Here is a 26,867-nt window from a genome sequence, read left to right as displayed (position 1 = left end):
AGGCGCGGGATTACAGGCTGAGCCACCGAGCCCGGCTCTAATTTTTTATTTATTGTAGCAGACGAGATCTCACCAAGTTGCCCAGGCTGGTCTCGAACCATGGGCTCAGTCAGTCTACTCACCTCTCTGGGATTACAGAGCCACTGAAATGTCTTTAATATTCCATAGAGTAATGATGACTCAGATGCTGGTTGACTGTATTGGTTTTCTCACTTAATATAACTGAGATGTAGAGAATGGGCTTTTGTGTTAACATCGGATTCAGGTCCAGACCCTGCTAGTGACGAGTTCTGTGACAGTTAGATTAGTTAACTCTCTAAACCTATTTCCTTCTCTGTAAAGTTGGGTATGATCCTACACCTTACAGATTGTATTGAAGAATGTTAAGCACTTGGCACAAGGGCTGGCGTGTCACTAGCTCACGAAAACATAGCAGTTGTTAGGGTTTCAGTATTTGGCAAAGATTTTTAAGCGTACATTTTTATGAGGGTGTTATAAGCTTCTAGACAAGTAGAGGGAGGATAAAATATTCCCACACTCTCTATTTATTTATTTATTTTTGGTTTTTTGCTTTTTTTTATGAGTTAGAGCCTTGCTCTGTCACCCAGGATAAAGTGCAGTGGCTTGATCACAATGCACTGCAGCCTTGACCTTTTGGGCTCAGGTGATTCTTCCAACTCAGTCTCCTGAGTATCTGGGCCTACAGGTGCATGGTACCACCTTTACCTCGGCTTATGTTTCATTTTTTTGTAGAGACAAGGTCTTGCTATGTTGCCTAGACTAGTCTCTTAACTCCTGGGTTCAAGCAATCCTTCCACCTCAGCCTCCCAAGGTGTTTCGATGACAGGCATGAGCCACTGCACCTGGCTCCTATTTGTTTTTAAATAGCAAGACTTTAGGTAAGCCATTTGGGTTGTGGAACAGATTGATAACTTGGTTTGGCAGTCTACAGCACTTGTGAAACATAGCTTTGAATAAAAAGTATTTGCATCAAAAGTCCCCTGTGATCCTTTAGTTACCATGGAAGTCTGCAGTCTGCTTTTTTTATTTTGAGTAGGAGTCTCACTCTGTTTCCCGGCTGGAGTGCAGTGGCACTCTCACAGCCATCCCAGCATCGACCTACTGGGTTCAGGCGATCCTTCTGCCTCAGCCTTCCAAGCAGCTGGAACCACAGGTGCGCACCACCATGCCGGCTAATTTTTTGATTTATTGTAGAGACAGGGTCTTTCCGTGTTACCCAGGCTGATCTTGAACCTCTGGAATTAGGCAATCCTTTCACCTCTGCCTCCCAAAGTGTTGGGATTATAGGCGTGAGCCATGGTGCCTGGTGTAAGTCCGTTTTTATTTGTTTTTATACACCAGTGAAAACTCTGAATTTGATCTTTTACTTTTAAAATAAATTGCTCACTATTGTAGGAAGGTGAGTGAATGGACACTTTTGTTACAATGAACTGTTTTCTTTTTCTTTAGACTAAGCAACCTGGGGGTCCCTGGAGTGTGGGCTTTTCATATTGGCAGCACTGACCCATTGGACAATGTCAGGCCAGCAGCCGTTGGAGGCCTTTCCACTGCCCACGCTTCGGCCCCCCTGGAACATTCTTTCAGCCATGCTGCAGCCCTGGAAAGCGACTATACTGAGGACAATTTGGATTACTATGATGAGAATGAGGAGGAAGTTGAATACCCCCCGAGTAAACCAGAGGAGGCATCGAAAGGCCATGGCAGTATTGATGTTTCCTTCCATTCAAAAGCTGACACAGGGCCTGCAGGAGGTAGGATTGCCTCTCTAGATGTTGATCTGGCCTCCCCTTTGCCACACCCAACCCCTAAGGATAGGCCATTCTACTCTGAAATAGAATCTGCCACTTTGGACCCTCACACCAAAGAGAAGGCATCGCCAGGAGAGGCAGAGGCTCCAGATACAAAACAAGTTGTCCCTTCGGCCCGGACAGGGACCAGAAGCCCAGCTCTATCGGAGGTAGATGGAGATTCCCTGGCTCCTTCCCGGGAATCCCTGCCCGCCTACCCTGAAAACAAAAGCATCCAGCCTGACCCAGATGGAGGGGCAGTGCCTTCAGAAACCAATGTTCCTCCAGCCCATCCTGAAGAAGAAGCCGTTCTTCCAAACTACCCTGTGCCGAGTCATATTACCCCTGTGAATCGAGGGAGGTATGAGGTGGGAGTGGAAGATGACATCGGTGCCAACACTGAGGGTGAGTGCATTCGAAAACCGGATGCTTTAAAAGCTTTATCAATTTTTTAAGTCTTTTTTGATATCAAAACTATTCTCTTATGAAGCATAATCTATTGTCATTCTTGTCATTTAGTCTTACAAAAAGAAATCTTTAAAAAACACTATATAATCAAAAATGAAATAGAAAATACATTGTTTTATGATACAAAAAACAAAAAACAAACAAAAGATGGGCGCTGAGATCTCATTTTCACAATGCTGGTGTTGCGTAGAGTGGTGACTTTTCTCTAAGTGAGTAGGTGAAAAGTTTAGCAAAAAGAAGACTGGAACCGATTTTTAATCCTTGGGTCTCAGGAGATAGAGTACATTTCTTTTGCCAAATAAATCTTGGCAGGCGGATTCTGTTTGGAATCTCTTGATCATTAATAATGTTTTTAAAAACGGGCCTCATGAAGTGAGCAGAGAGCTAGATTTCTCGTGCCAGCTATGCTCTCAAGTGTAATCAAGTATTTCAATTTGAAAGTTCAGCAAAGGTAAAACATTTTGAGGCTTCATGCACGTCCCAGTGATGGAGGTCTGAGTGCTTAAGGTTGAAGTGGTGAGTCGGTGCTGGCTCAGATGAACAGGCCAGATTCAAACTCTTAACAGACAGCCCTTGTGCCTTGCCTTGGTTAGGGAGCTGCGCTTGTGATATGTGTGAGAGAAGAGGGCCCACGGCGGGGAAGAACATGACTAGACCCCTGTGTCTGTTGCCACTTCTGTTCATGGCTGTGCAGCTGTGGCATGCACCTCCCTGGAGCCGTGTCCTCATTTCATGACTCACTGACAAGAGTGAGGGGCGAGGAGGGAGATGCCTAGAGCCAGCGGTGGTTAATTATTGCAGACACGGAGCCCAGGTGCATCCTGCTCTTCCTGGTTGAGACTTGTCATGGCTGCTCTCTTCCTTGTCAGGGATGGAAAGATGTGAATGGGAAACTGACCACAGATTCATTCCGTTTGCTCCAGGGACCGCTTATCTGACTTCTAACTGGAGCAAAGAGGTTGGGGTGACCGCATCTTTCTGAACCTTTGTTTTCTTCTACCTTTTCTGTTTCCTGTTTCTGTGGTGGCAAAAACATGCTGACCCAGCCAGGGGGGCCTTCTGGATGCTTCTGCTGTGGTATTGATCGCCAGGACTTTACTTGAAGTACTTATTTCAGAAGGGAAGAAAATATTTTGTAACTGACCTGACATTGTGTAAGAATTAAGAAGGCGAGTATTGGTGTCAGATTTTAGTTTGAATCCTGGCCGAATAAAAGTAGACGCATGTGTGTCCCAGCCACATTTGCTGGGTGACTGGAAGCAACTATGTCATTCCTAAGCCTCTGATTTCTCATAAGTGTATTGGAAGGATTCAGTGAGATCATGTGTGTGAAGTCTTGAATAAGCATCTGCAGGAGTTGGTCCTTAATAAACGGTGGCTGCTGTTACTAATTTTAGAAGATCTAAAACTGTGGGAATGGAGTAGAGGGTGATTAGAGCATGAAGAACATGCTTATAAAGAGTTTTGCCTTAATTTGCACCTAAGGGGCCATATTTCTGTAAAATTGTGAATTTTATTGGAAGGTTTCAGACCTTTCAGACCCTTCTGATAATCTCCGGAATTTTCAGGATGTGTTCCCTGGATCTAGGGACATTTTAAAGCCAAATATCAACAATTTTCACCAAGGGATTTTGAGGTAAAGATGCATTCCTGAATGCCCTTTTCACTTGCGAGTTGTGATTTCCTGCTCTGGAAGGAGCATGGGAATATTAAGCAGCAGGTCATGGAGTCATCTGTTAAAGAGGTAAGAGGGGACTGCATGCCCTGCTTCAGTCTGTGGAGTTTGAAGTGGCTGGAGTAGAAAGAGACTTAAGGAGGCTTAAGGAACTGGCTAGAGGGAAGAACAGAGCCGCAGCCATGACCTTGGAGGGGCATGAACTATATGACATTAACGGCTGCTGCATGGGGTCTACTCCCAACATTTTGGAAGTGGCAAAATGCCTGTGAAAAAGCTGGTTAACACACTGAGACATTTAGAAAAAAAATCTAACTAGTTTTGAATCTTGGAGAAGGTTCAAAACAATTTTTTTTTTCTGTTTAAAGGGAAATTTAGGGAAATGTGTGAAGTATGGAAACATGCAATTGTTAAATACTTTTGTAGGGGGGCAGTGAACCATTTTTTTCAAAAAACACTGGAGTCCCAGAGGCCCATCAGTTAAGTGTGGATTCTCTCTGTGAAGCCATGGGATGGGCATGGCAGAGACTCACACAGAACCCAGGTGCTCAGTGTCCAGCCATGAGACATCACCTGGCTTTTTCTACTGATGGAAGAGAAAGTGCATGATTTTGATGGTAGGTAGACTTAACTTGATTCCCAGGTCGGCTAAGAAGTTTGGGGCAAGATGTTTACTCTGTTTGACCCTTGATTCCCTTAGCTGTAAAAGAAGATGAATACAGACCCCCATAAAGTGCTTGCGAGAGCTGAATTGGGCATGGGAGACTCCGTGCATGATAAATGTTGGTTTCCCTTGTAATCTTCATTGTAGTCATCTTGCTAAACCAAGAAATCAAGATTTTGTTCAAGGCCCAGAAAAATCTGTTTTTCTTTGAATTTTTTCCCCCAGGGACTCTTTTTACAGACTTTTCTCTTCATTCAGAAATCTAGATCCTTTTCAGATTGTGTCTGCAACAGGCAGAGATGTCCCAGTCACACTTTCATTCTGTCTTCATAGACCACAGAGTCAGCACAACAATGTTGTGTAAGCATCCTTTGTGTTTCCAGGGAGTTCCAGTAGTTTTGCTGTCAAGCCAAAAAGTTACTCAAGCACCTGACACGTGCCTTTCTCCGAACGAGAGAAAGCAAATACCTCCACCAGAAAGGCTGGTGGAGGTATTTGCTGGCATTTGCTGAGTACTTCTTGCTACTCTGAGTGGGAATTTGGCTTTAGAGTGCACTATTGTGGTGAGCCCTCCTAGCTGCCCTGTGAGGTAGCTGCTATCACCTTTCCCATTTTACAGGGATGGAAACCAAACCTGGAAATACTTAGTGACTTGCCAAGTCAGAGGCAGGTCAAGCCTGAAACAAAGCCACAGAGAATTAGAGAAAGCTGTAAGGTGGCAACACAGAGAACCAGGGCGCTATTTGTGAGGGTTACCATAGTTGGGGAAGTCCTTGAGTCTGAGGGTCTCTCTTGAACCAGACCTTAGGGTCAGAGTCTGAGTGAAGAGAGAAAAAAAAGTACGAAGACATTCTGAATAGAGGAGTGACAAGAGTGGAGGTATAGAGGTAGGAATGGGGAGGGAAGGAAGAAGAAGGAGAGAGAGAGACTGAGAGATAGGGAGAGAAAGTTTGTTGAAGAGGTGGGAGTGAGGGAGTTGCCAGTGAGAACTTCAGCTGACCAGGGCCAGGGACGGCCTATGCTGTGAGTAGCCAGGAATGGGGGTCTCAGATATTTTCTCTTTTTTAAAATCTCTCTTGATTGTTTATTGAAAAAACTGGGTAATGATAACAATTGAGGCTGGGGATGGTAGCTCAAGCCTGTAATTCCAGCACAATCCTCCCAAAGGAGGCCGAGGTGAGAGGATTGCCTGAGCTCAGTGGTTCGAGACCAGCCTGGGCAACTTGGTGAGTCCTTGTCTTTACGATATATCAAAAAGAATTAGCCGGGCGTGGTGGTGCGCTCCTGTAGTTCCGGCTACTTGGAAGGGTCACCTGAGCCCAGCGGGTCAACACTAGGGTGGCTGTGAGCATGTCACTGCATTCCAGCCTGGGTGACGAAGTAAGACTCTGACTCAAAAACAAAACAAAACAATTGAGACTTGAGTCTATCACAGGTGTTTGAGAGACAGGGTCTTACTTTGACCAAAAAGTGACCCATCATGTTTGTTCAAGACAGTCAAACATAAGATACTATCACTGAAATGAAGTGACTTGAGTTCTATTTTCAGAGAGGGTACAAACATCTCTTGTCACCATAGAGATTTTTGTCTTGTTTTACATTATTTGTAAAAATTGATAGACTGCTTTAAAAATTTTAGAGAAATATGAAGATTGGAAGGGAATATATCGTTCTTTTCATTATAATGCTTTCAAAATCAGGATAATTTTATGATCCACAGATAAACAGCAAAAAAGTCAATCTAATCACAATGGATGTTTAGTTTCTCAGTGCTCAATTTATCCAATTAGTATCTGTGACAGTATTTGGTATGTGATATGAACAGAATGACCAGATTGTTCACAACACAATTAGTTTTATCTGACAATATATCTTATTTTTAGAGATGTTATTACTAATTTTTGTTAAATATAGGTAATATCTGCTTAATTGATCCTATTTATTTCCATTCTCCTTTTAGAAAGTCATATTTTTTCTTTAAATTTTAAAGATGTGGTGTACAATTCAGGGTGAGGTATACAGATGGTCATTTTGGTAAAGTTTGGACCTTGCTTTGGTCCCCACTTCACCTGGTTTGAGATCAGGTACCCTTATTAATAAAGTGTGCCTCTCTCCCCTGTCAGTTTCCCACTACTGCCAATCCCTTTCTTATAGTATTATGATAATTGTTCAGGGTCTGCTTATGAGTGAGAACAGGTGGTACTCAGTTCTTTGTTTCTGTGATAGATCACTCGGTATTATAGACTCTAAGTCCATCTAAGTTGCTGCGAAGTTCTTAATTTTGTCCTTATTTGTGGCAGCATAATATTCCTTCGTGTATATGTACCACATTTTTTTTCTACCCAGTCCTCTTTTGATGGGCAGTACAGTTGGTTCCATGCTTTTGCTATTGTGACTAATGCTGCAATAAACATGCATGTGCAGGTATCTTTTTCATAGAGTGATTTGTGTTCCTCCAGGTATATTCCCAGAATGGGGATTGTGGGGTCATATGGAAGGTCAATATTTAGATCTTTTAGGAATCGCCACACTGTTCTCCACAGAAGCTGTACTAGTTTACACACCCGCCAACAGTGTAGAAGTCTTCCCTTTTCACTGCATCCTCTCAGCATCTGTTGTTTTTTGAATTATTGATGATGGCCATCCTGACTGGAGTTAGGTGGTATCTCAGTGTGGTTTTACTTTGCATTTATTTGATGACTAAAGAGGCTAAGCACTTTTTCATGTATCTGTTGGCTGCTCATATGTCTTCTTTTGAGAAGTGTCTATTCATATCTCTTGCCCACTTTTTAATAGGACTGTTTGTTTTTTTCTTTTTGGCACGTTTGAGTTCCTTATAGATCCTGGCATTTTTTGCCATTCTGTGGGCTGTCTCCCTGCTCTCCTGATGGTTTCTTTGGCTTTGCAGAAGCTTTTCAGTTTGATGAGGTCCCACTTGTCAGACTTATCTCTTGTGCCATGGTCACCTGGGGTTTTGATCAGGAATTGGTTGCCAGTTTCAATTTCCATAAGGGCGTCTCCTGCATTTTCTAAGGTTCTTATAGTTTGAGGTTTTACGTTTAGGTCTTTGTTCCATTTAGAGTTGATTTTTGTGTATGGTCATAGGTAGGGGTCTTGTTTTAATTGTCTCAGATATTCTTAAACTTGCTGAGGTGGTGCTGTGAGCCACTTAATTTCATCTCTGTCTGCATGATGGATTAGAAGGACAGAGGACGCCTGGCTTTCATGAACCTCACGCAGTCTCACTGCACTTTTGGCCTTGGGAAAGGCCTCTGGAGTGTGTTGCGCACTCAAGGTGAATTCAAGCAGGCTCTGCTGCTCCATCCAACCTTCCTGGCACAGAAAACCCTCTCCTGGGTGCACATCCAAGTCACAGAGAGTCTGTGAACAGCAGAGGGCTGCCCCATGTCTGTGAAGACACTGGCACAGGGAAATTCCTTGGTAGAGTCCCTGTCTCAGCCTGTTCATGATGGCAGATGTAAAGGCCACCCCAGGGTCCTGATCACTGGTTGCCACCAGCATCACCATACACCACACACATCCAATGAATACTAAACCAACAGGAAAACTGGAGGAAAAAGCCTACCATGTTTTCCTTATAAGGTTGGATGTGGTTTTTCTAACTAGCCTGGGGAAGTGGGGAAACAGAAAAAATCTGTACTGTAGTGAAAATGTTGGTTCTTTTTCTTGAGGTAGCAGTAAGAGTGGTTAAAAGTAAAAGTCACTCCAGGTGCCACGGAACCTTCTGTGACCCTCTCTGTCGGCACGTGAGCCCTGGGCCACACCAGGGAGCCCCCCACGGGGCTGGGCCAGAGCCCTCCATGAAGGAGGCCAACAGGCCAAGGCTGCAGACTAGTGCCTAAATGTTTTTGGGAAAATGAAGTTTGAAGAATGGTCAGAACAAGTGTGAGAATTTTCCACTTTTGTACAAACTCCCAATTAGGACAAGTCTCAAGTAGTTTGGCAGTGCCTTTGTTTGTTTCCTCTTATGTATCCTAACCTGTTCTTTTTTCCATAAAGGATATGAGAAGGTTTTCTTTTTTTTTAAGTATTCATGGAAAAAAGAAATGAGCCTTTAAAAAATTTGCCATATTCAGATTCCTTAAGTAATTCTCAAACCTCGGTTAACACATCTGTGACAGAATGAGCTTATTCCAACCTGGCCACCCTCCGCCTTCCCACTCTGTCCTGAGATGCCGGCAGACCTGTCTGTTTCTGGTTTGACTCTCCATGGCAGGAGCTCTGGCAGGGCATGGGTCCCGGAGGGGGCTGTGGAATAGAGACTGTATTCCTCTAGGGCTGGGTCCACCTTCCTTTGAACTCACCTGGGACTCTGGTTTAAAACACTGATTTCCACGTCCTCCTCTCCCTTCTGAACCATAATTTGCATTTTTAAGCCAGGTTCGCTTGTTATTCTGCTGGCCCTGAACTTGAGCGCTGATAGTGTTATGGGAAGAGCGTGGGACTTGGAGCCAGAAGATCCTTTAATCTCTGTGGGCCTTGGTTTTCCCATCTATAACATGGAGATAATACCGTCTTACCAGAAAGGAAGAGGTGTGTAAAATACCTTCAGAACTATGACATAAAGGGGCATACAAATGACAGTTGCACGTCTCCCCCTGCTGGGATGCAGACCTTGATTCCAAGCCTTCAAAAAGTTCAGCCTCTTTGGATCTAACTGCAGTACCCGCAGAAATTTGAACAGTCACACTGGCCAGAGGTCTGGCTTTTCTTGCCCTTGATAGATAGCTGATGTGAGAACTTGTTTCTAGCTCCAGATCTCTCCTTTCTTCAGGGAAGGGATCCTGCTGCTGTTCTTCTGCGCCACCCTCACTAGAGGATGTTTACGTTTCATTCTTGTGGGATGGGTGGAGGCCAAGTGGGCCATAAATACTGAGCTCTGCTTCTCAGTTGGCCAAGATGAACGCAAGAGCATTCCCTGACATTCTGCCTACCCCAGGAGCTGCTGATTGGTTGGATTAAATTTGCTAACTATGCTAATGAACAAGCTCTAGTTCAGAAGTCTGAGACTTGCGAATATCCCGAATATCCCGTGCATCAGCACTAATTGGCCTGAGGATCACTTGAGGGAGTGACAAGAGTGTAGATTCCTGGGATGCATTCAGAGCATGGGGATCAGTTGGTCTAATCTCAGGTGGTTCTGATGCAGTGACCCAGAATTCGCAGGGAGAAATGCAGCTCTCCCTATGAAGGGCAACATGTTGTTATCCCGAGGGTGTGAGTTGCTGTCAAGGCTGGCTGAATTCCCTTGATGGAACTGAACCCCCACAAATCCACTCCTCCTCGGTCTCCCTATCTCAAGAACTGGCAGCCCCACCCTTCCAGTTTCCCGTGTCAAGACCTGAACGTTATCCCACATCCAGTCTATTGGCAAAGCATGTCGATTTCATCTTCAGAACATCTCAGGTCTGGTCCCTTGTCCTCTTCTTACCACCAAGGCACCAGCTCCTTCCTGATCTACTTTAAGTCAGAGAAAATCCAAGCCCATCTGGTGATATTTGAGGCCCCATGTGAATGGCCCAGGCCTCCCTCCCACATGCCCATGGGCCCTTCCTGCCCAACATAGCACCCTGCCTCCCCCTTGTGTGAAGCTCACTCCTTCACCTCCCTCAGGCCTCTGCCCGAACAGCATCATCTCCTGAGCTCTTCCCTGACCATACCATTTAAAAGAATCAAGTGTTCCTTGACTGGTCCTTCCCTGCTCTATTTCTCAGCAAACTCTCAACACATCTACCACTTGTTCATTGATGGCTACCCCAGGACAGGAAGTTTTGTCTCTTCCCTGCCATATCCCAGGGCCAGGCCAATAGTGAGTGCTCAGTAAATACTTGTCAAGTTAGTGAATGGACAAAAATTGCAAGGCATTTACCTTTCAGCTAAAAAAGCTGCCATTGTAAATATTAAGTGTGCAAATCTGCAGTGCACCTGGGCGTAAAGGCAGGCGTGGAAGAGAGATTGGAACGAGAACCTTAAATTCCCCCTGATTAGGAGCAAACCCATCTTCTTTCCCTCCTGTGGCTGTCATGGAGCTGCAAGAGTAAGTAATATTCCACTGTGTATATGTACCACATTTTTTAAATCCAGTTCTCTTTGGATGGGTAGCATGGTTAGTTCCATGTTTTTGCTATTGTGAACAAACAATGCTGCAATAAACATAATGTACACAGATATCTTTTTCATAGAGTGATTTGAGTTCTTCTGGGTATATTCCCAGTAGGGAGATTGTGGGGTTGTATGGAAGGTCAATTTTTAGATCTTTTAGGAATCGCCACACTGTTTTCCACAGAGGCTGTACTAATTTACACTCCCACCAACAATGTAGAAGTGTTCCCTTTTTGCCGCATCCTCTCCAGCATCTGTTTTTTTTTTTGAGTTATTGATGATGGCCATCCTGACTGGAGTTAGGTGGTATCTCAGTGTAGTTTTAATTTGCATTTCTTTGATGAATAGTGAGGCTGAGCATTTTTTCATGTATCTGTTGACTGCTCGATGTACTATTACGCAGCCATAAAGAAGGACAAAATCATGAACTTCACAGCAACTTGGATGGACTTAGAGTCTATAATACTGACTGATCTATCACACAAAGAACTGAGTATCACTCATAAGTGGACCTTGAACAATTATCATAATACTGTAAGAAAAGATTGGCAGTAGCAGGAAAGTGCAGTGGGGGGAGGAGGCGTGGGACTGGCCGTACTGGGAATCATGGTGGAAGGGGGCACACCTCATCAACCAAGGTCCCTGTGTAATGAATATTTGTATACCTAACCCTGAATTGTACCCCACATCTTTAAAATAAAAAAATTAAAAGAAAAAAAGTAGTAAATGTGTGTCCTTGTTGAAAATTTGTGTTTAAAGATTCCCAGGTTCATCAATAACTAGTTAACCTATCATTATTATAGTTTGAGTCTTACAATAGCCTGTCATGGGAGACTAACCATTATTATTATTATCTCTGTTTCTAGTATCAAAAAATAAAGTCTGGTTTCCAATCAACTGATAAATATTTGTGCAGTTACATTTGTAAGCTGCTGGCTGTTTTGCTGTGCCTCTCTCTTTACACCCATATAAAAGCTATGGCTACACATAGTTTTTTAGTTATATTAAGTCTCCATGTCTGTAGTCCTGCTTTCATCCTATCTCTCCCTGTTTTATAACCCCGTTTTAGAATAGGAATTGTGCAGAAGAACAAGGCTTCGCAAAATAATTTTTAAAAAGGCTGCAGTACTAACCCATCATAGCCTTAATTTGTGAGCACAACAGAGTATAGAATTTGGTTTTATTTCTGCCTGAATCTCTTGAAAATGACTACCCTGTAGGCCTGTGTCAGATTACCTTTTCACCTTGGTGCTCAGAAGTACATAAGAAAAAACAGAGAGCATAAGACTCAAGAAAAAGAAAAAACGTGCCTGGCACGATGGCTCAGGCCTGTAATCCCCAATACCTTGGGAGGCTAAGGAAGGAGGATGACTTGAGCCCAGCCCATGCAACAGAGCGAGACCTTGTCTCTATAGAAATGAAAAATCAGTCAGGTGTGAGGGTGCATGCCTGCAAGCCAAGCTACTCAGGAGGCTGAGGCAGGAGGATAGCTGAGCCCAGGAGGCTGAGGCAGCTTGGATGACAGAGCAAGACCTTGACTCAAAAAAAGGAAGAAAGAAAAGGTGTGATTTCTGGCAATGTAGGTGTAAGGAATGTGTCATCCAGATTTTAGAGATGAGGAAGCTAAGACAGACACAGTGCATTTCCAAGTTCGCCCCTGAGTCGGGATTGAAGTTGAGTCTCAGAGCTTGGGACCTTCTGCAGCCCCTCGCTGCCTGAGCTCTGGGCGAGTCCTGATGGCATAAGCTCCTCCAGGAGCTGCTTCTTTACACTTAGTTGTGACTTTCTGAGCTGGAGAAACCTGAGACTTTGACACACCAAAGTTACATTCATTTCTTTTTACTCAAGATGGTTTCTTCCCTGTTTTTAAGACAATGATGGTCATTTTCTCCACAGCAAGCTCTACAATATTTTTATCATAATTGCTCTTTTTCTGCCTTGAATTTTATGTCTTTTTTTTTTTTTTTGGTTGATCATGCTTGTCACTTTCCTGTTTAAAAAAAAAAAGTTGAGTTATGCCTAATCTTCTATTTTCATCAAGCTAGAATTTCTCAGCTGAGCCATCAAGGCCCTATACCAACTCTGAAGTCATGAACTTTGGTCCATGCTCCCCTCAGATTTTCCTCTTGAATCGAGGTGATTTGTCCTGCCAGCACTGCAGAACTATGTGCAAGTGCCCGCCACCGCAGCTGCCTGCACTTCCTATCTCTGCTTTTGTCCAACACACTAGTATTCACCTGGACCATTGTCTCTGCTCTCTTCTACTGTTAAGCCTGATTTAGAAAGTTAAGATTCAAATCATGCATGTTGAAGCCTATGCTTATTAACCCCAACACCCAATCAGATTCTTTTTTTCCTTAGAGACCTGCCTGTACTTTTAAAATAACCTTTTTGGGGAGAGATAAATGTGAATCTACATGTTATTGGAAGAAACAATACAGAGAGATTCTGTTTATCTTTGTCACAGTTTGCCCAAATAGTAAAATCTTGCAAATCTATAGTACAGCATCACGGGGAGGACCCAATCAGATTCTTAACCTAGAGTTCATGATCTGTGTACGTGGGTCCCACTGAAGGGAAGCAGGAGAGTGTAATGGTTCAAGATTCTGGGGCCAGATTTCTGGGTTCAAATCCTACTTTTGCCACTCAGGCCTGTGTGACTTCAGGAGGGTGACTTTAACTTTCTGTGCCTCAGCTCCTTTATCTGCAAACAGATTAAAAACAGTCCCTGCTACCTAGGGCACTCATGCAAATTGAAAGCATGAGCAATCAGCCGGGCATGCCTGTAATTCCGGCTACTTGGAAGGCTGAGGCGGAAGGATCGCCGGAGCCCAGCAGGTCGAGGCTGCGGTGGCCCGGGAGCGTCCACTGCACTCCAGTCTGGGCGACGGAGTGAGACTCCAACTCAAAAAAAAGAAAGCATGAACAACCAGGTGTGGTTGGTGCCCACCTGTTATCTCAGCTACTCAGGAGGCTGACTGGGAGGATCCCTTGAGACCAGTCTGGGCAACAGTGGACTCTTGTCTCAATTTTTAAAATAGTTAATAGATTTAAAGCTTTTAGAATAATATCTGGCCTGTGAAGAATGATTTAAATAATAACTTTATTTTTTATTAAAAAAAAATTTTTTTTGAGAAAGCAGGATTTATTGAGAGGACAGAAAAGCCCCCACAGTGGGAGGGGACTCAAAGGAGTTGCCCCTTAAATAATAACTTTAATTTTTATGTTTTTATCTTATCTATAGCCAAGTCTTTCTGTTATGATCGGAGTACCACTTGACTGCTCCTTCTTGATACCGATAAATCAACGGTCGCAGGGAACTGGCAGGAAGTTGATTTCTGAATTCGAATCCAGGGAGCAGAGCCAGACTAGAGGTCTTTCTTTCTTTCTTTCTTTCTTTCTTTCTTTCTTTGAGTCGGAGTCCCACTCCATCACCCAGACGGGAGGGCAGTGGCATGCTCCTGGCTACCACAGCCTCAACCCCCTCGACCCTCTGGGCTTTGGCGATCCTTCCGCCTCAACCTTCTAAGTAGCAGGAACTACAGGCGTGTGCTATCATGCCCAGCTAATTTTTGATTTATTGTAGAAACGAGGTCTTGCCAAGTTGCCTGGGTGGGTCTTGAACCCGCAGGCTCAGGCAGTCCCCTCACCTTGGCCTCCCAAAGTGCTGGGATTACAGGCTGAGCCACCAAGCCCGGCCGAGGTCTTTCTTAAAATGGTTCTGCTCCCCCTTCAGACCTCGCAGCCCACTCTTATCGTACAGAGTTGTTGGTACCTGTACATTAGCCATGTGACACACGTGACCAGCAGAGCATTGGATAGGACTTAAGTTACAGCTACATTTTACATTTAGATAGTGACATTTAGAATAAAGGAAGTTTACAAGGCTTAAAACATCATGCATTGCAAGAGTTATGCAGGTCACAAGACTTACAATGACATTGACACGATATTGTTCAAACCTAGGACTACTAAGAAAGGTAGTCAATAGGATTTACATCTTTGGGCTAGTCCTCAGGGAATTCAGGGATCCCCTGAAGCTACTTACTGGAGGTGCATAGACGACAAGGGCACACTTAGGAATGTGCTGAGTATGTGCAGGAGCCTTGGACCCTTGCCATGCCCTTCTCTAGGGCCTGTGGCAATATGGACAGACGTTAACAGGTCTCCCCATCATTTCCTGGCTGTATTGTTACATATGTGGTTCTAGACCTTCCCCCATACTTTCTTTGTTTCCTGTTCTCCCTTGGAATACTAGGTAAAGACTGATCTTTTTATATCTTCTTCCCCTCCTGATTCAGACCTAAACCTGGAACACAGCTACCACCCAGTTTTTCCTAAGTCGAGTGTCCTCGGGTGTCTGACACTCGAATTCCCCGCCCTCCCTGCTCTGTCAGCATGCTCCCAGTCTCCAGCCAGCTCCTGCTCCTGGGGACACGGAGGTAGGCAGAGGTGTGCACAGCCACTTCGCCTCCTGGTGGCCATACTTGGGATTGACATACTCCCCAGTGTGACATACTCCCCGGAGAAAGCGCCCTCCTGGCCGGCCATTCCTAGCCCTCCAGCCCTGCTCTGCCCCCTCACCATTGCCTTTATGGTAATGGCATTTGCGGCACAAAGGACCTTCTTCTTTTTTGGTTTTAAATAGGCAGAGTAAATGGGAAATGGAAGAAGCAGCTACTAGAGCACCGAGCTTACCCTGGTCTGCCTGGTTTCCTAGAAGATCTGTGACTATGGCTCAAGTGCTCTCCTTTAAAATGCAAATCGTGCTTGTACCATACCCATCATGGGAAGCACTGCCAAGGGCATAGAGTCCTGAACAGTTTACTTGTTCCTTTGTCCTCCTCCATCCTTTTCTCCCTATATGCTTTAAGACCCTTCTCTCAGAAGAAAAAATCTGGGCCGTGAAACCAGCTACAGGTTATTATTATGTTATTATTATTTCGAGTTCAGGGTTACGTAAAAGAAGAGAGGACCCATTAGAAATAAGATCGCATTTATTAGCTCCTCTTTTTTGTTTTTCTCTCAAGGAGATCATTACTATTTGAACCATGTAAAATTGCTGATACCTAGCCATTTCTGACCCACAGAAATGGCGGTTTCATCAAGTTCAACATACTGTGTACTTCTTGGTTTGGTTTCATTTTACTGACTCACACCCAGGAGTGCAGCCTCACCTTGGTTCCCCAGCTTCGCAGTGATACCCAGGTGGGAGCAGTAAGCAAGTAAGTCTTCTTGCCAGCAGACCACACGGGTTGATCCCCCTGGGCTGAATGTTATTCACTGAATGTTATTTACTGAATGTTATTCCTGTCTCTTACGCATCAGAAGCCTGTTTGCTTATTATGCTCCAAACCGCTTTTATGCAGCAGAGCCTTTGTCCACGGTGAAACTTGGCAGCAACGCTGCTGGGATCACTTAGTCTTTTTAATGCAGGCGTGTTTTATTTTTCAGTCTTCTCGTATAATGCTGCCAGCAAGGAAACCTGTGAACACCACCATGGCCAGTGCTCCCGGCATGCCTTCTGCACGGATTACACCACCGGCTTTTGCTGCCACTGCCAGTCCAGGTTTTATGGAAATGGGAGGCACTGTTTGCCTGAAGGTGAGGGCCAAGGGCCGAGGCTGCTGTGGGTATTTTCCTGCTGCTTACTTGTTCCCAGCTGCCCCTGTGAGCTCTGCTTCCTGGACCCTACGTCTCTACCACTTAAGTCAGAGTGCCGGCGACTTGCAGGTGCTCCGTAACGTTTGAGAAACGAACCAATTGGGGCTGATTTTCCAATGTGAAGATTATCCAGAAATGTTTCTTTCTTTCTGCCAGCTCGTTCAAGCCAACGTGGAGGGGAGACAGGGAGGATGGGAGAAAAGAGGTCGCAGGCAGGGCTTTCTCACAGATGGGTATTTGGTTGGGGAGTCATTAAAACGACTTGCTGGAGAGTTGTCGGTGGAATGATTTGATATGTGTGCACCCATCCCTAGCCTGGATAGTGCCTGAGGCTGACGGGATCTTCGGTCTTCTAGGGGCGCCTCATCGAGTCAATGGGAAAGTGAGCGGCCACCTTCGTGTGGGCCACACGTCCGTGCACTTCACCGACATGGACCTGCATGCTTACATCGTGGGCAATGATGGCAGGGCCTACACAGCCATCAGCCACATCCCGCAGCCAGCGGCCCAGGCCCTTCTCCCCCTCACACCAATCGGAGGCCTATTTGGCTGGCTCTTTGCTTTAGAAAAACCCGGTGCTGAGAATGGCTTCAGCCTCACAGGTGAGCAGGCCTCGGAGAGGTCTGGCAGTTGCTTAGGCGGTGGTGCTCCCTGGGGCAGTATCTTGGGTCTTTATACAGTGAAAGAAGATTCACTTGTTTAATGTTTGAGAGCCAGAGGTGTGTCGTTTTCTGTCCAGGGGTTGTTGGGAATGGTTTGGCCTCACACCACTGATTTTTGAAGACTGTGATTTTCTCTAACATTCTCTCAGCAGTTCTGAGGAATAAGATGATTCTGTTTGGAGCATTTGTGTCTGCTTAGCCCAAATTGTTGAAGCATATTTGTCAGGCTTTGTTTAACTGAATTACTGTGCAAAGATCTGTCCAACAGGTATGCCCCTGGAGATGATTTTACTTCTTGGGGAGGGGGGTGCCTTTCCTCTTCTTTTGTCCCCACTTGCCTGACCTGTGAGAGTATAGGCCAGTGTGTCTCAGACTTTAACCTGCCCTCAGATCACTTGGAGGTCTTGTCAAAATGCAAATACTGACTCAGTAGACCTGGGATGGGGTCTGTGAGTGCTTTTCTAACAAGCTCCAAGCAGATGCCGGTGCTCCTAGTCTAAGGACTACCCTCTAATAGCAAGGATGTAAAGGATTCTCGCCTTCCTACTTGAAAAAGCAAGTTTCCTAGTGGTTTTTATCTTTATTGTGTGAAGAAGTGCTGGAAGAAAAATTCTTCCCCATCTCCAAGTGCAGAGCTCAATAGCCGTTTATGGGTTCTTGCCTATAATCAAGATTTGAATAAAACCATGGGTCAACAGTAGATAAAACAAACCACACACAGTTAAATTTGAATTTCGAATAAACAATGAATACTTTTCTGGTTTAAACATCCCCATTAGTATTGCATGGGACGTACTTATCGGAAATTCAAGTTTAACTGGGTGTCCTGGTTTTTTGTTATTTTTATGTTTATTTGTTTGCTTTTGCTAAGTCTGGCAACCTTAGAAAAGTCAAGGATGTTCCCAAGAGTTTATTTCTCATAGAATACAAGCTCCTACACAGAGAAACAGTGGGAGGCAGGATGAAACCACGCTCTTTAATCAGAAGTTTGGGGGAACTTATGGAATCAACAGCTGATAGTACTTAGTCTCGGATATCCAGTAGTCTCCTTGGGCCCATCTCCAACAGCAGTAATTGAGAGGAGGCAGTATGTGCTGGTAATGATTTAAGCAAGGCCTCTTTCATCTCTGTGCTATTTTTCCTCTCCAGGTGCTAACTTTATCCATTCCATGGAAGTAACTTTCTACCCAGGGGAGGAGAGGGTTCAGATCACTCAAACTGCCGAGGGACTTGATCCGGAAAATTATTTGAGCATTAAGACCAATATTCAAGGCCAGGTGCCTTACATCCCAGCAAATTTCACAGCTCACATTACTCCCTACAAGGAGCTCTACCATTACTCTGACTCAGGTGTGTGTAACCAGTTTTCACGAATCTAAGATGGGTCTAGAACCAACCTCAGCAGATAGCTATGGGGATTACGTGCGCTTCTAAATGGGATGTCCTAGAAGAGTGCATGGCACGTAAAATGAGCTCAATATAGTTTTTATTATTGTTTTTATCAAATATATAGTGTAAGTAAGCAGAGTGCTGGCTTCTATATACAAGAATATCATTATTCCAATCCAGTACTTTTAAATAATAACAACATAATCAATAATGGTATTGTCTATTGGTGTGGGTAGGGGTGGCATAATTATATATAGTTTTAAACCATCCTCTTCTCTGGGATGTGGAAAATATTACTGGAATTTGCATTTGTCTCCTAACCTTATTTCAGCTGATAATTCCATTTTTCTTTAAAGATCACAGAGAATGCCTCACAATATTATAAAACTAATGCTAGATTTGGAATCAGAATGTAAGAATTCATATTCTGGATTTGCCATTTTAAATATGTGGGAAGGTCACTTGACATCTGAGAGCCTGTTTTCTTGTCTTTTGCATGAGAAGAAAATCTCTTTTTCTGTCCATTTTACATGGCCGATTATGTGACGTATTCTGTAAAACATTATCCAAGTCCACAGTTCCTGTTTTGTAGCATAGCAGTTTGGCTTGAGTTGTGCCTTTCCTCCGGCCCCCGCCTCCCCTATGGTGTGAGAGCTGGAAGCTGGGCAGGAGAGGTAGGGAAAAGAATGGGAAGCGAGGCCTGGACTGTGCGCTGAACAGCTGATATCTAGATAACTCACCTGGGTTTGTCTCTTAGACTTAGATAGGGAGAAATGACCCATTCCTTTCCCTGGAATCCTTCAGACTTACTGAAGTGCAGGGTGTCAGAAGCCATCACCTCTGTGCAGTGTAGAGGATGGATTAGTTAAAAGCATGGGGTATAGAGTCAGACTGATGTGAGTTTCTGTTCCACCTCCACCATATACCAGTCTTTCAGGGTAGGGGCTACTTAACCACTGTAAATCTTTGTTCACACAATGTGGTGCCCACCTCACTGGGCTATAGTGAGGAATAAACAAGGCAGGATGTGTAGGGTACTCTTGGCCTCGCTGGCACGTGGTCACATTTATTCTTTGCATAGAGTGACAGCAGCAGTTGTAGTAGCTCCTCCCTGTCAGCATGGTGACTCTATGTCTACCCAGGTTCTTGGCGTTTCCTTACCAAGTTTCCCCACATCAACTCAGGAAGTAACCAAGGAAACATGCTCCAAGAATGAGATGAAAAACTGCAGAAAATCTATGTTCAAAAATTTACCAGTGTGTCTGTTGCAGCTGTGACCTCCACAAGTTCCAGAGATTACTCTCTCACTTTTGGTGCAACCAATCAAACATGGTCCTACCGTGTCCAGCAGAACATCACTTACCAGGTGTGCAGGCATGCCCCCAGACGCCCAGCCATCCCCACCACCCAGCTGCTGAATGTGGACCGGGTATTTGCCTTATACAGTGATGAAGAAAGAGTGCTTAGGTTTGCTCTGACCAATCAAATTGGTCCTGTTGAAGGTAAGGTTTCCTTTTGTGGTTGTTGTTGGGCAAAAAATTACATCCTTTTTGAGCAACCTTAGAGTAACTCAAAGAGGTTACTAAGGGAGTGCCAGGCTCTGTGTTAGGTGTTGGGCATAAGGATGAGTAAGCTGGGTCCCTGTCCATGAGGTGGAAAGAGAGACAGGATGGAATAGGGAAGTGTCCCTGCCAAAGCCAGGAAATAGAGCATGGTACATAAGGCTGGTTTGTAGCAATACCCAGCTGTAAGTACAAAGAAGGGATATACCTGTGAATAAGGTGGGACCAAGTAAGGAGGAAGAGTGATGCTGACAAGTATTTGTTACAATTGTGATGAGTGCAGGGTACCAGGATCTAGTCTGACAGTTCAAGAAGTGATGTTTTTGCTAAAACTTAGAGGATGAGAAGAATTCACCAATCTGAGGTGGGACAAAAAGTGCCTGAAAATACAACAAAATAGAACTTTGTGAAAACCTTCTGGCAACATTGTAGTTAATGTGAAAGACTAGATGCTTTCTCCTTAAGATCTGGAACTAGACAAGGATGTCTGCTTGCCTTTTCTGTCCAACACAGTACTAGAATTTCTAGCCAGGGCGATGAGGCAAGAACATGAAATAAAGGGCATCTAAATTGGAAAGGAAGAAGTAAAATTATTCTCAGATGACATGATGTTTTATGTTTCTACGTCTAAGGAATTCATGAAACTATTAGAACTAAAAACCAAATACACCAAAATGAATGTATTTCTCTATAGTAGTAGTGAACAAATTGAAAATGAAATTAATAAATTCCATTTCAAAAAGAATAAAACAGGAATAAAAATTTTAAAAGTAGTTCAATAGTTGTATGCTGCAAACCTACAAAACATTTTTGAAAACAAAATTAAAGAAGACAAATAAATGGGAAGATATTCCATGTTCATGGATTGGAAGACTTAATATTGTTAAGATGGCAATGCTTCCCAACTAGAGATTGTGTTGAATCAATAGATCAATCAGAATCTCAGCTGGCACTTTGTAGAAATTGACAAGATGATTCTGAAATTCATATGGAAATTCAAGGAACCAGAATAGCCAAAACAATCTTGAAAAGCAGCATAAAGTTGGAAGACTCATACTTCACAATCTCAAAACTTAGATTAATTAAGACATTGTGGTTCTGGCATAAGAATAGGTATAACAGTCCATAGAACAGAAGTGAGAATCTAGAAATAAACACATTTACAGTTGACTGCTTTCTCAACAAGGGAGCCAAAACAATTCAATGGAGAAAGAATAGTAGTAACAGATGGTGCTGGGGCAACTGAATAACCACCTACAAAAGAGTCAAGTTGAACCTCTACCTCAGCATATGTAAGGGCTAAAACTTTCAGAAGAAAACATAGGCGTGAAATTTTGTGACCTTGAATTTGGCAATGGATTCTTAGAGATGACACTAAAAGTCCAAGCAGCAAAAGAAAAATAAACTGAGTGTCATCCAAATTTTAAAATGTTGTGTTTCGGAGGGCATTATCAACAAAATGAAAATGCAATCTGCAGAATGGAAGAAAATATTTTACATCATATATTTAAAAAGAGACTTGTTCTAGAATATGTGAAGTACTCTTACAACTCAATAATAAAAAGACAAATAATCTAATTGAAAGATGGACAAAGGATCTGGAAAGACATTTCTCTAAAAAAAAAAATTGGTAGATATCCAATGAGCATGTGAAAAGATGTTCAACATAATGAGTCCTCAGGTAAATTCAAACAAAACCCACAATGAGATACCACTTTATATTATGTGAATGACTATACCCAAAAAATAGAAAATAACAAGCATTGGTGAGGATGTGGAGAAATTGGAGCCCTCATATATTGTTGGCGTGAGTGTAAAATGGTGCAGCTATTGTGAAAAACAGAAAAGCAGTTTCTCAAAAAGTTAAGCCATTTGATCGAGCAGTTGCCATTTGATTGAGCAGTTCTACTCTAAGCTATATAACCAGGAGAAGTGAAAACTTAGGTCTCCACAAAAATGTGTTCACGAATGTTCACGGTAGCATTATTCATAATAGCTAAAAGGTGGCTATGGTCCATTAGCTGATGACATGGATCCAAAAAAGTCATGTCTTCATATGATGGAATATTATTCAGCCCCAAAAAGGAATGAAGTACTGATACATCCTGCAACATGGATGAACCCAGAAAACATCACACTGAGTGAAGGGAGCCAGTCACGAAGGACAGCATATTGCAGGGGTCCAACTCAATGGATTGTCCACAGGGACAGCATGCAGTGGTAGCACAGGGTCCAGAGTGGATAGTTAAAATGGACAGTTTCTTTTGACAGTGATGAAAATGTCCTAAAATTAATTGTAGTGATGGTTGCCCTACTGTGAATATATAAAAATCACTTAGCTATGTATTTTAAATGGGTGAATTGTGTGGCATTTAATTATATCTCAGTGGAAGAAAACAGTGGTGGAAACAAAATGTCAGTGCAGTGGTTCTCAAATTCCTTCCTTCCTTCCTTCCTTATTCTCAGTCTGTCGCCCAGGATGGAGGGCAGTGGCACGCTTACAGCCACCACAGCCTCAACCTGCTGGACTCAGGTGACCCTTCTGCCTCGGCCTTCCAAGTAGCTGGAACTAAACGCACACGCCACCACTCCTGAGTAATTTTTTGATTCTTTGTGGAGAGGAGGTCTCGCCAAGTTGCCCAGGCTGGTCTTGAACCCCTGGGCTCAGGGAATCCTCTCACCTCGGCCTCCCAAAGTGCTGGGATTATAGGCATGAGCCACCATGCCTGGCCAGTTCTCAAGTTTCAGTGAGCATCGGCCTCACCTGTGAAGACAGATTTGAAAACGCAGATAAAAGGACTTGGTGTGGTGACTCACACCTGTAATCCCAGCACTTTGGGAGGCTGAGGCAAGAGGACTGCTTGAGCCTAGGAATGTGAGACTAGCCTAGGCAACATAGTTGAGACCTTGTCTCTACCAAATATAAAAAAACAAAAAACAAAAAAACGATCCAGGCATGTGCTTGTAGTCCCAGCTACTCTGGAAGCTGAGGTGGGAGGATCACCCAAGTCTAGGAAGGAGGTCAAGACTGCGGTTCGCCATGATCATGCCACTACATTCCAGCCTGGGCAACAGAGTGAGAAAAAAAAATGCAGATAAACATGTTCTGGGCTTATCAAGGCATGAAAAGATAGGGAGAGTGTTGGTATGTGAAAGAAGCCAATCTGAAAAGTCTGTGTCCTGTGTGATTCCAACTAGATGATATTCTGGAAAAGATTAAACTACAGCAACAGTAAGAAGATCAGTTGTTCCCAGGGGCTCAGGGCAAGAGAAGAGAAGGATGAGTGCTGGATGATACTATAAGAATGAATGCAGCCAGGCTCGGTGGCTCAGCCTGTAATCCCGCACTTTGGGAGGCTGATGTGAGTGGATTGCCTGAGCCCGCGGGTTCGAGACCCGCCCGGGCAACTTGGCAAGACCTCATCTCTACAATAAATCAAAAAAAGGATCGCCGGAGCCCAGCAGGTCGAGGCTGCAGTGGCCGGGACCGGCCACTGCACTCCAGTCTGGGTGACAGAGAAGACTCCGACTCAAAAAAAAAAAGAACGAATGCATGACATTCTACATTTGTCAAAATCTACAGACCCGTACTACACAAAGAGTGAGTCCTAATGCACACTATTAATAATAGAGAAAATTTTGCAAGTGGGGAGAACAGGAGTATATAGGAGCTCCATTTTTCTGTAAACCTAAATGTATCCTAAAAGATAAATTCTATTGATTTTTTTTTTTTTTTACATTTAGCTAAAAATTTATTTAGAAATTTTACAATCATTCTTTAAGGCTGTTAGTGAACTGGGATGCATGGAAGAGATAAGTCACCCAGGTCACAATATCACCAAGTCTATTAATTTTTTTTTTTTTTTTTTTTTGAGTTGGAGTCTCACTCCGTCGCCCAGACTAGAGTGCAGTGGTACTCCCGACCACAGCAGCCTCGACCTGCTGGGCTTCGGCGATCTTTCCGCCTCAGCCTTCCCAGTAGCCGGAATTACAGGCATGCGCTACCACGCCCGGCTGATTTTTTGATTTATTGCAGAGATGAGGTCTCGCCAAGTTGCCCAGGTGGGTCTCGAACCCACGGGCTCAGGTAATCCACTCACCTCAGTCTCTCAAAGGCGCGGGATTACAGGCTAAGCCACCGAGCCCAGCTAGTCTATTAATTTTTAAAATGAGGTCCTAGGCAGGCCAGAGGATGAGCTTGTGAAGTCAGGGAACACAACAGATGGGAAATTACTTTGTCAGATAAAGGGGGCATTTTAATTTTGAAAATTAATAAGTCATATTTTGCCTTAGCATTTAATAGCCACATGAGGAGAAAGAGAATGACTACCACATTCATCCTCTATGGTGACATTGTTGAGCCCAGAATTAGTGCCACAGACTTTAGGAGGCCAAGGCAGGAGTTGAACACCAACCTGGGCAACAGAGAGAGACCCTGTCTCTACAAAAAAAATTTAAAATTGAGCCTGGTATGGTGATACGCACCTGTAGCCCCAGATACTCAGGAGGCTGAGGCAGGAGGATCCCTTCAGCCCAGGAGCATCCCTTCAGCCCAGGAGCTTGAGGTTGCTGTGAGTGTGATCATGCTACTGCACTCCAGCCTGAGTGACAGAGTAAGGCCCTGTCTCTTTTTTTTTTTGAGTTGGAGTCTCACTCTGTCACCCAGACTGGAGTGCAGTGGCTGCTCTCGGCCACTGCAGCCTCGACCTGCTGGGCTCCAGCGATCCTTCTGCCTCAGCCTTCCAATAGCTTAAACTACAGGTGCGCGCTACCACACCTGGCTAATTTTTTATTTATTGTAGAGATGAGGTTTTGCCAAGTTGCCCAGGTGGGACTCGAACCTGCGGGCTCAGGCTATCCTCTCACCTCGGACTCCCAGAGTGCTGGAATTACAGGCTGAGCCACCGAACCTGGCCGGCCCTGTCTCTTAAAAAAAAAATTAGTGCTACAGAGAAGTGATTCTATAACTGATGAGTGGGTCTAGCCTGTATTATGGGAGCTGAAAGTGCCTATAACTTATATGGAAGTATCACTTCAGCAATATGATAACAGGAGGTGAAGGTGTGACAGCTAGGATCCTCTCCAGAATCCAGGCAGAACTTGTCCTGAGAATCCTGAGTTTCTTGGGTTGGTAGGTTTGTTGGTTTTGTCTTAGAAAACTTGGTTGGGGACTTATATATTGGGTGTGTCCAAAGATGGGACTGTAAGCTAGAGAATACATGAAAATGTCAGTTCATTGCAGAGAAACACGTAAATCAGAAAGGAAGTGGTTGTTTCTGCACATTTCTCAAGGAGAGATTTAAACAAAAACTGTTGGGGAAAACATTCTTTACCTTTACGTGTCCAGCTCAGCCCCTTTGCTGGGTATAGGCATCTGATCTGTACAAACAGTCATTTGTGGAAGACGCTCCCAGACCCTAGAGTCCTATTCAGATTCTGGAGCCATTTAGGGAAAAGATATATCTGTGGGTGTAGTTTTCCTAGAAACATCCCTCAAAAAACCCAGCAGACTGGCAGATAATAAATTGCTCATTTGTCTTTAGAATTTTTTATGATTTTCCCTTCCACCCCAGTCAAATAATAATAATAATTAATAATAAGTAGCAAAGGATAATTTACTTGGTACCAAGCAAATGATCTAAATTCTAAACACCTTACATATTAAATTCTAAACACCTTACATGAATTAACTTGTTTAACCATAACAACCTTTAACACATAGGCAGGTATTATTATTATCGTCCCATTTGATAGATGTTAAGACTGAGGTATGCAGATGGAGTTATGTCCCTGGTCACAGATAGTTGAGTAGTGAGCTGGGTCTCAGACCCAGGCACCGGCTCTGGTATCTGCACTCTGACCCCTCATGGCCCTGCTGTTCCCCACAGACTCCACTGGTCTCACGACTACCTCCTAATTGAGACCAAATTTCAAGAGAGACAACATATTTTTAAACCCTTTGTGTTTGAACCCCATATTATCCACCCATCGCAATAATGTTCCTTCTACTCAAATAGGAGAAAAATGAGGGAAAAAAATAAAATAAAAGCTCTCTTTCTCTCCCCTCACAGTACACAGCATAAACAACATCTTCTTAAGAGTCTTGAACTTTTTCCAGAGGGAGCCATTATCTGGCTGGAATGCCTGTGAGACTGCTCGCACCTGACAGAAGCAGCCTGGTTTCCTAGGGTCAGGGTGCAGAGTGAGTGTCTTTCCCAGTGAGTAATCAGAGCCTGTGCTGACTCCCCAATCATTGGTGCCGACCCTAATTTGTTTGAGCTTCAATGTGAGTTGGCTGTTTTTTGTGGACTCCTAGAATAGGATTCAAAAATGCTTCCTGTCCTTCTACCTCAGGGGTCCTTTGGGCGAGTGGAGGAGACTCCAGGCAGAGGGCCATGCAGTGAAGCTGAACGGGCTGTGCCTTTAAGGAAAACCACTCTTTCCCTCCTGATTAAATGAGTAAATTAATTCCAGATCTTCTGTCAGGGAGTCAAGCAGTTTAAGTAACAGGGTGAGGGTGAAATACAAAATGTCTTAAGAAGGATAATGCTGTTTTTTACTTGCTATAATAGAAGAAAAGCTCATGGACCACAGAGGATGAATAGGAAAATGGCTTTGTAAATGTATTTTTAAAAAGTTTTTGGAAGCCAAGTTCAATGAGCAGGACCCCACGCTCAGACAGGCTTCACGCTTGGCTTAATGCTTTGCTGTCACTATCTTGTAATTCTTAATTTTTGAAGAAGGGTCTCTGCAAGTTTTGTAGCTAGTTCTGTCAGTGAAATATATTTTAAGTCAGTATTGGGTCATGGTGGACATTTTCTTCTCAGTTCCAGGTCAGATAGTGTACCCTAT

General features: G+C 43.9%; 1 protein-coding gene across 1 annotated transcript in view; it reads left to right on the top strand.

Annotated features, from left to right (window-relative positions):
- The window catches only part of NID2 (nidogen 2), a 73,132-nt gene that overhangs the window by 14,977 nt on the left and 31,288 nt on the right, over positions 1 to 26,867 (top strand). Inside the window, exons 4-9 of the mRNA XM_021718796.1 lie at positions 1,471 to 1,772; positions 1,857 to 2,213; positions 16,193 to 16,342; positions 16,759 to 17,004; positions 18,214 to 18,414; positions 19,725 to 19,955. Coding sequence (XP_021574471.1) covers positions 1,471 to 1,772; positions 1,857 to 2,213; positions 16,193 to 16,342; positions 16,759 to 17,004; positions 18,214 to 18,414; positions 19,725 to 19,955 — 1,487 coding nt within the window. The remainder of the gene's footprint in view (positions 1 to 1,470; positions 1,773 to 1,856; positions 2,214 to 16,192; positions 16,343 to 16,758; positions 17,005 to 18,213; positions 18,415 to 19,724; positions 19,956 to 26,867) is intronic.

Source organism: Carlito syrichta, unplaced genomic scaffold (assembly GCF_000164805.1).
Source record: "Carlito syrichta isolate Samal-C Ts95f unplaced genomic scaffold, Tarsius_syrichta-2.0.1 Scaffold313468, whole genome shotgun sequence".
In the NCBI taxonomy this organism is placed as follows: domain Eukaryota; kingdom Metazoa; phylum Chordata; class Mammalia; order Primates; family Tarsiidae; genus Carlito; species Carlito syrichta.
This window is presented reverse-complemented; position numbering and strand designations above follow the sequence as displayed.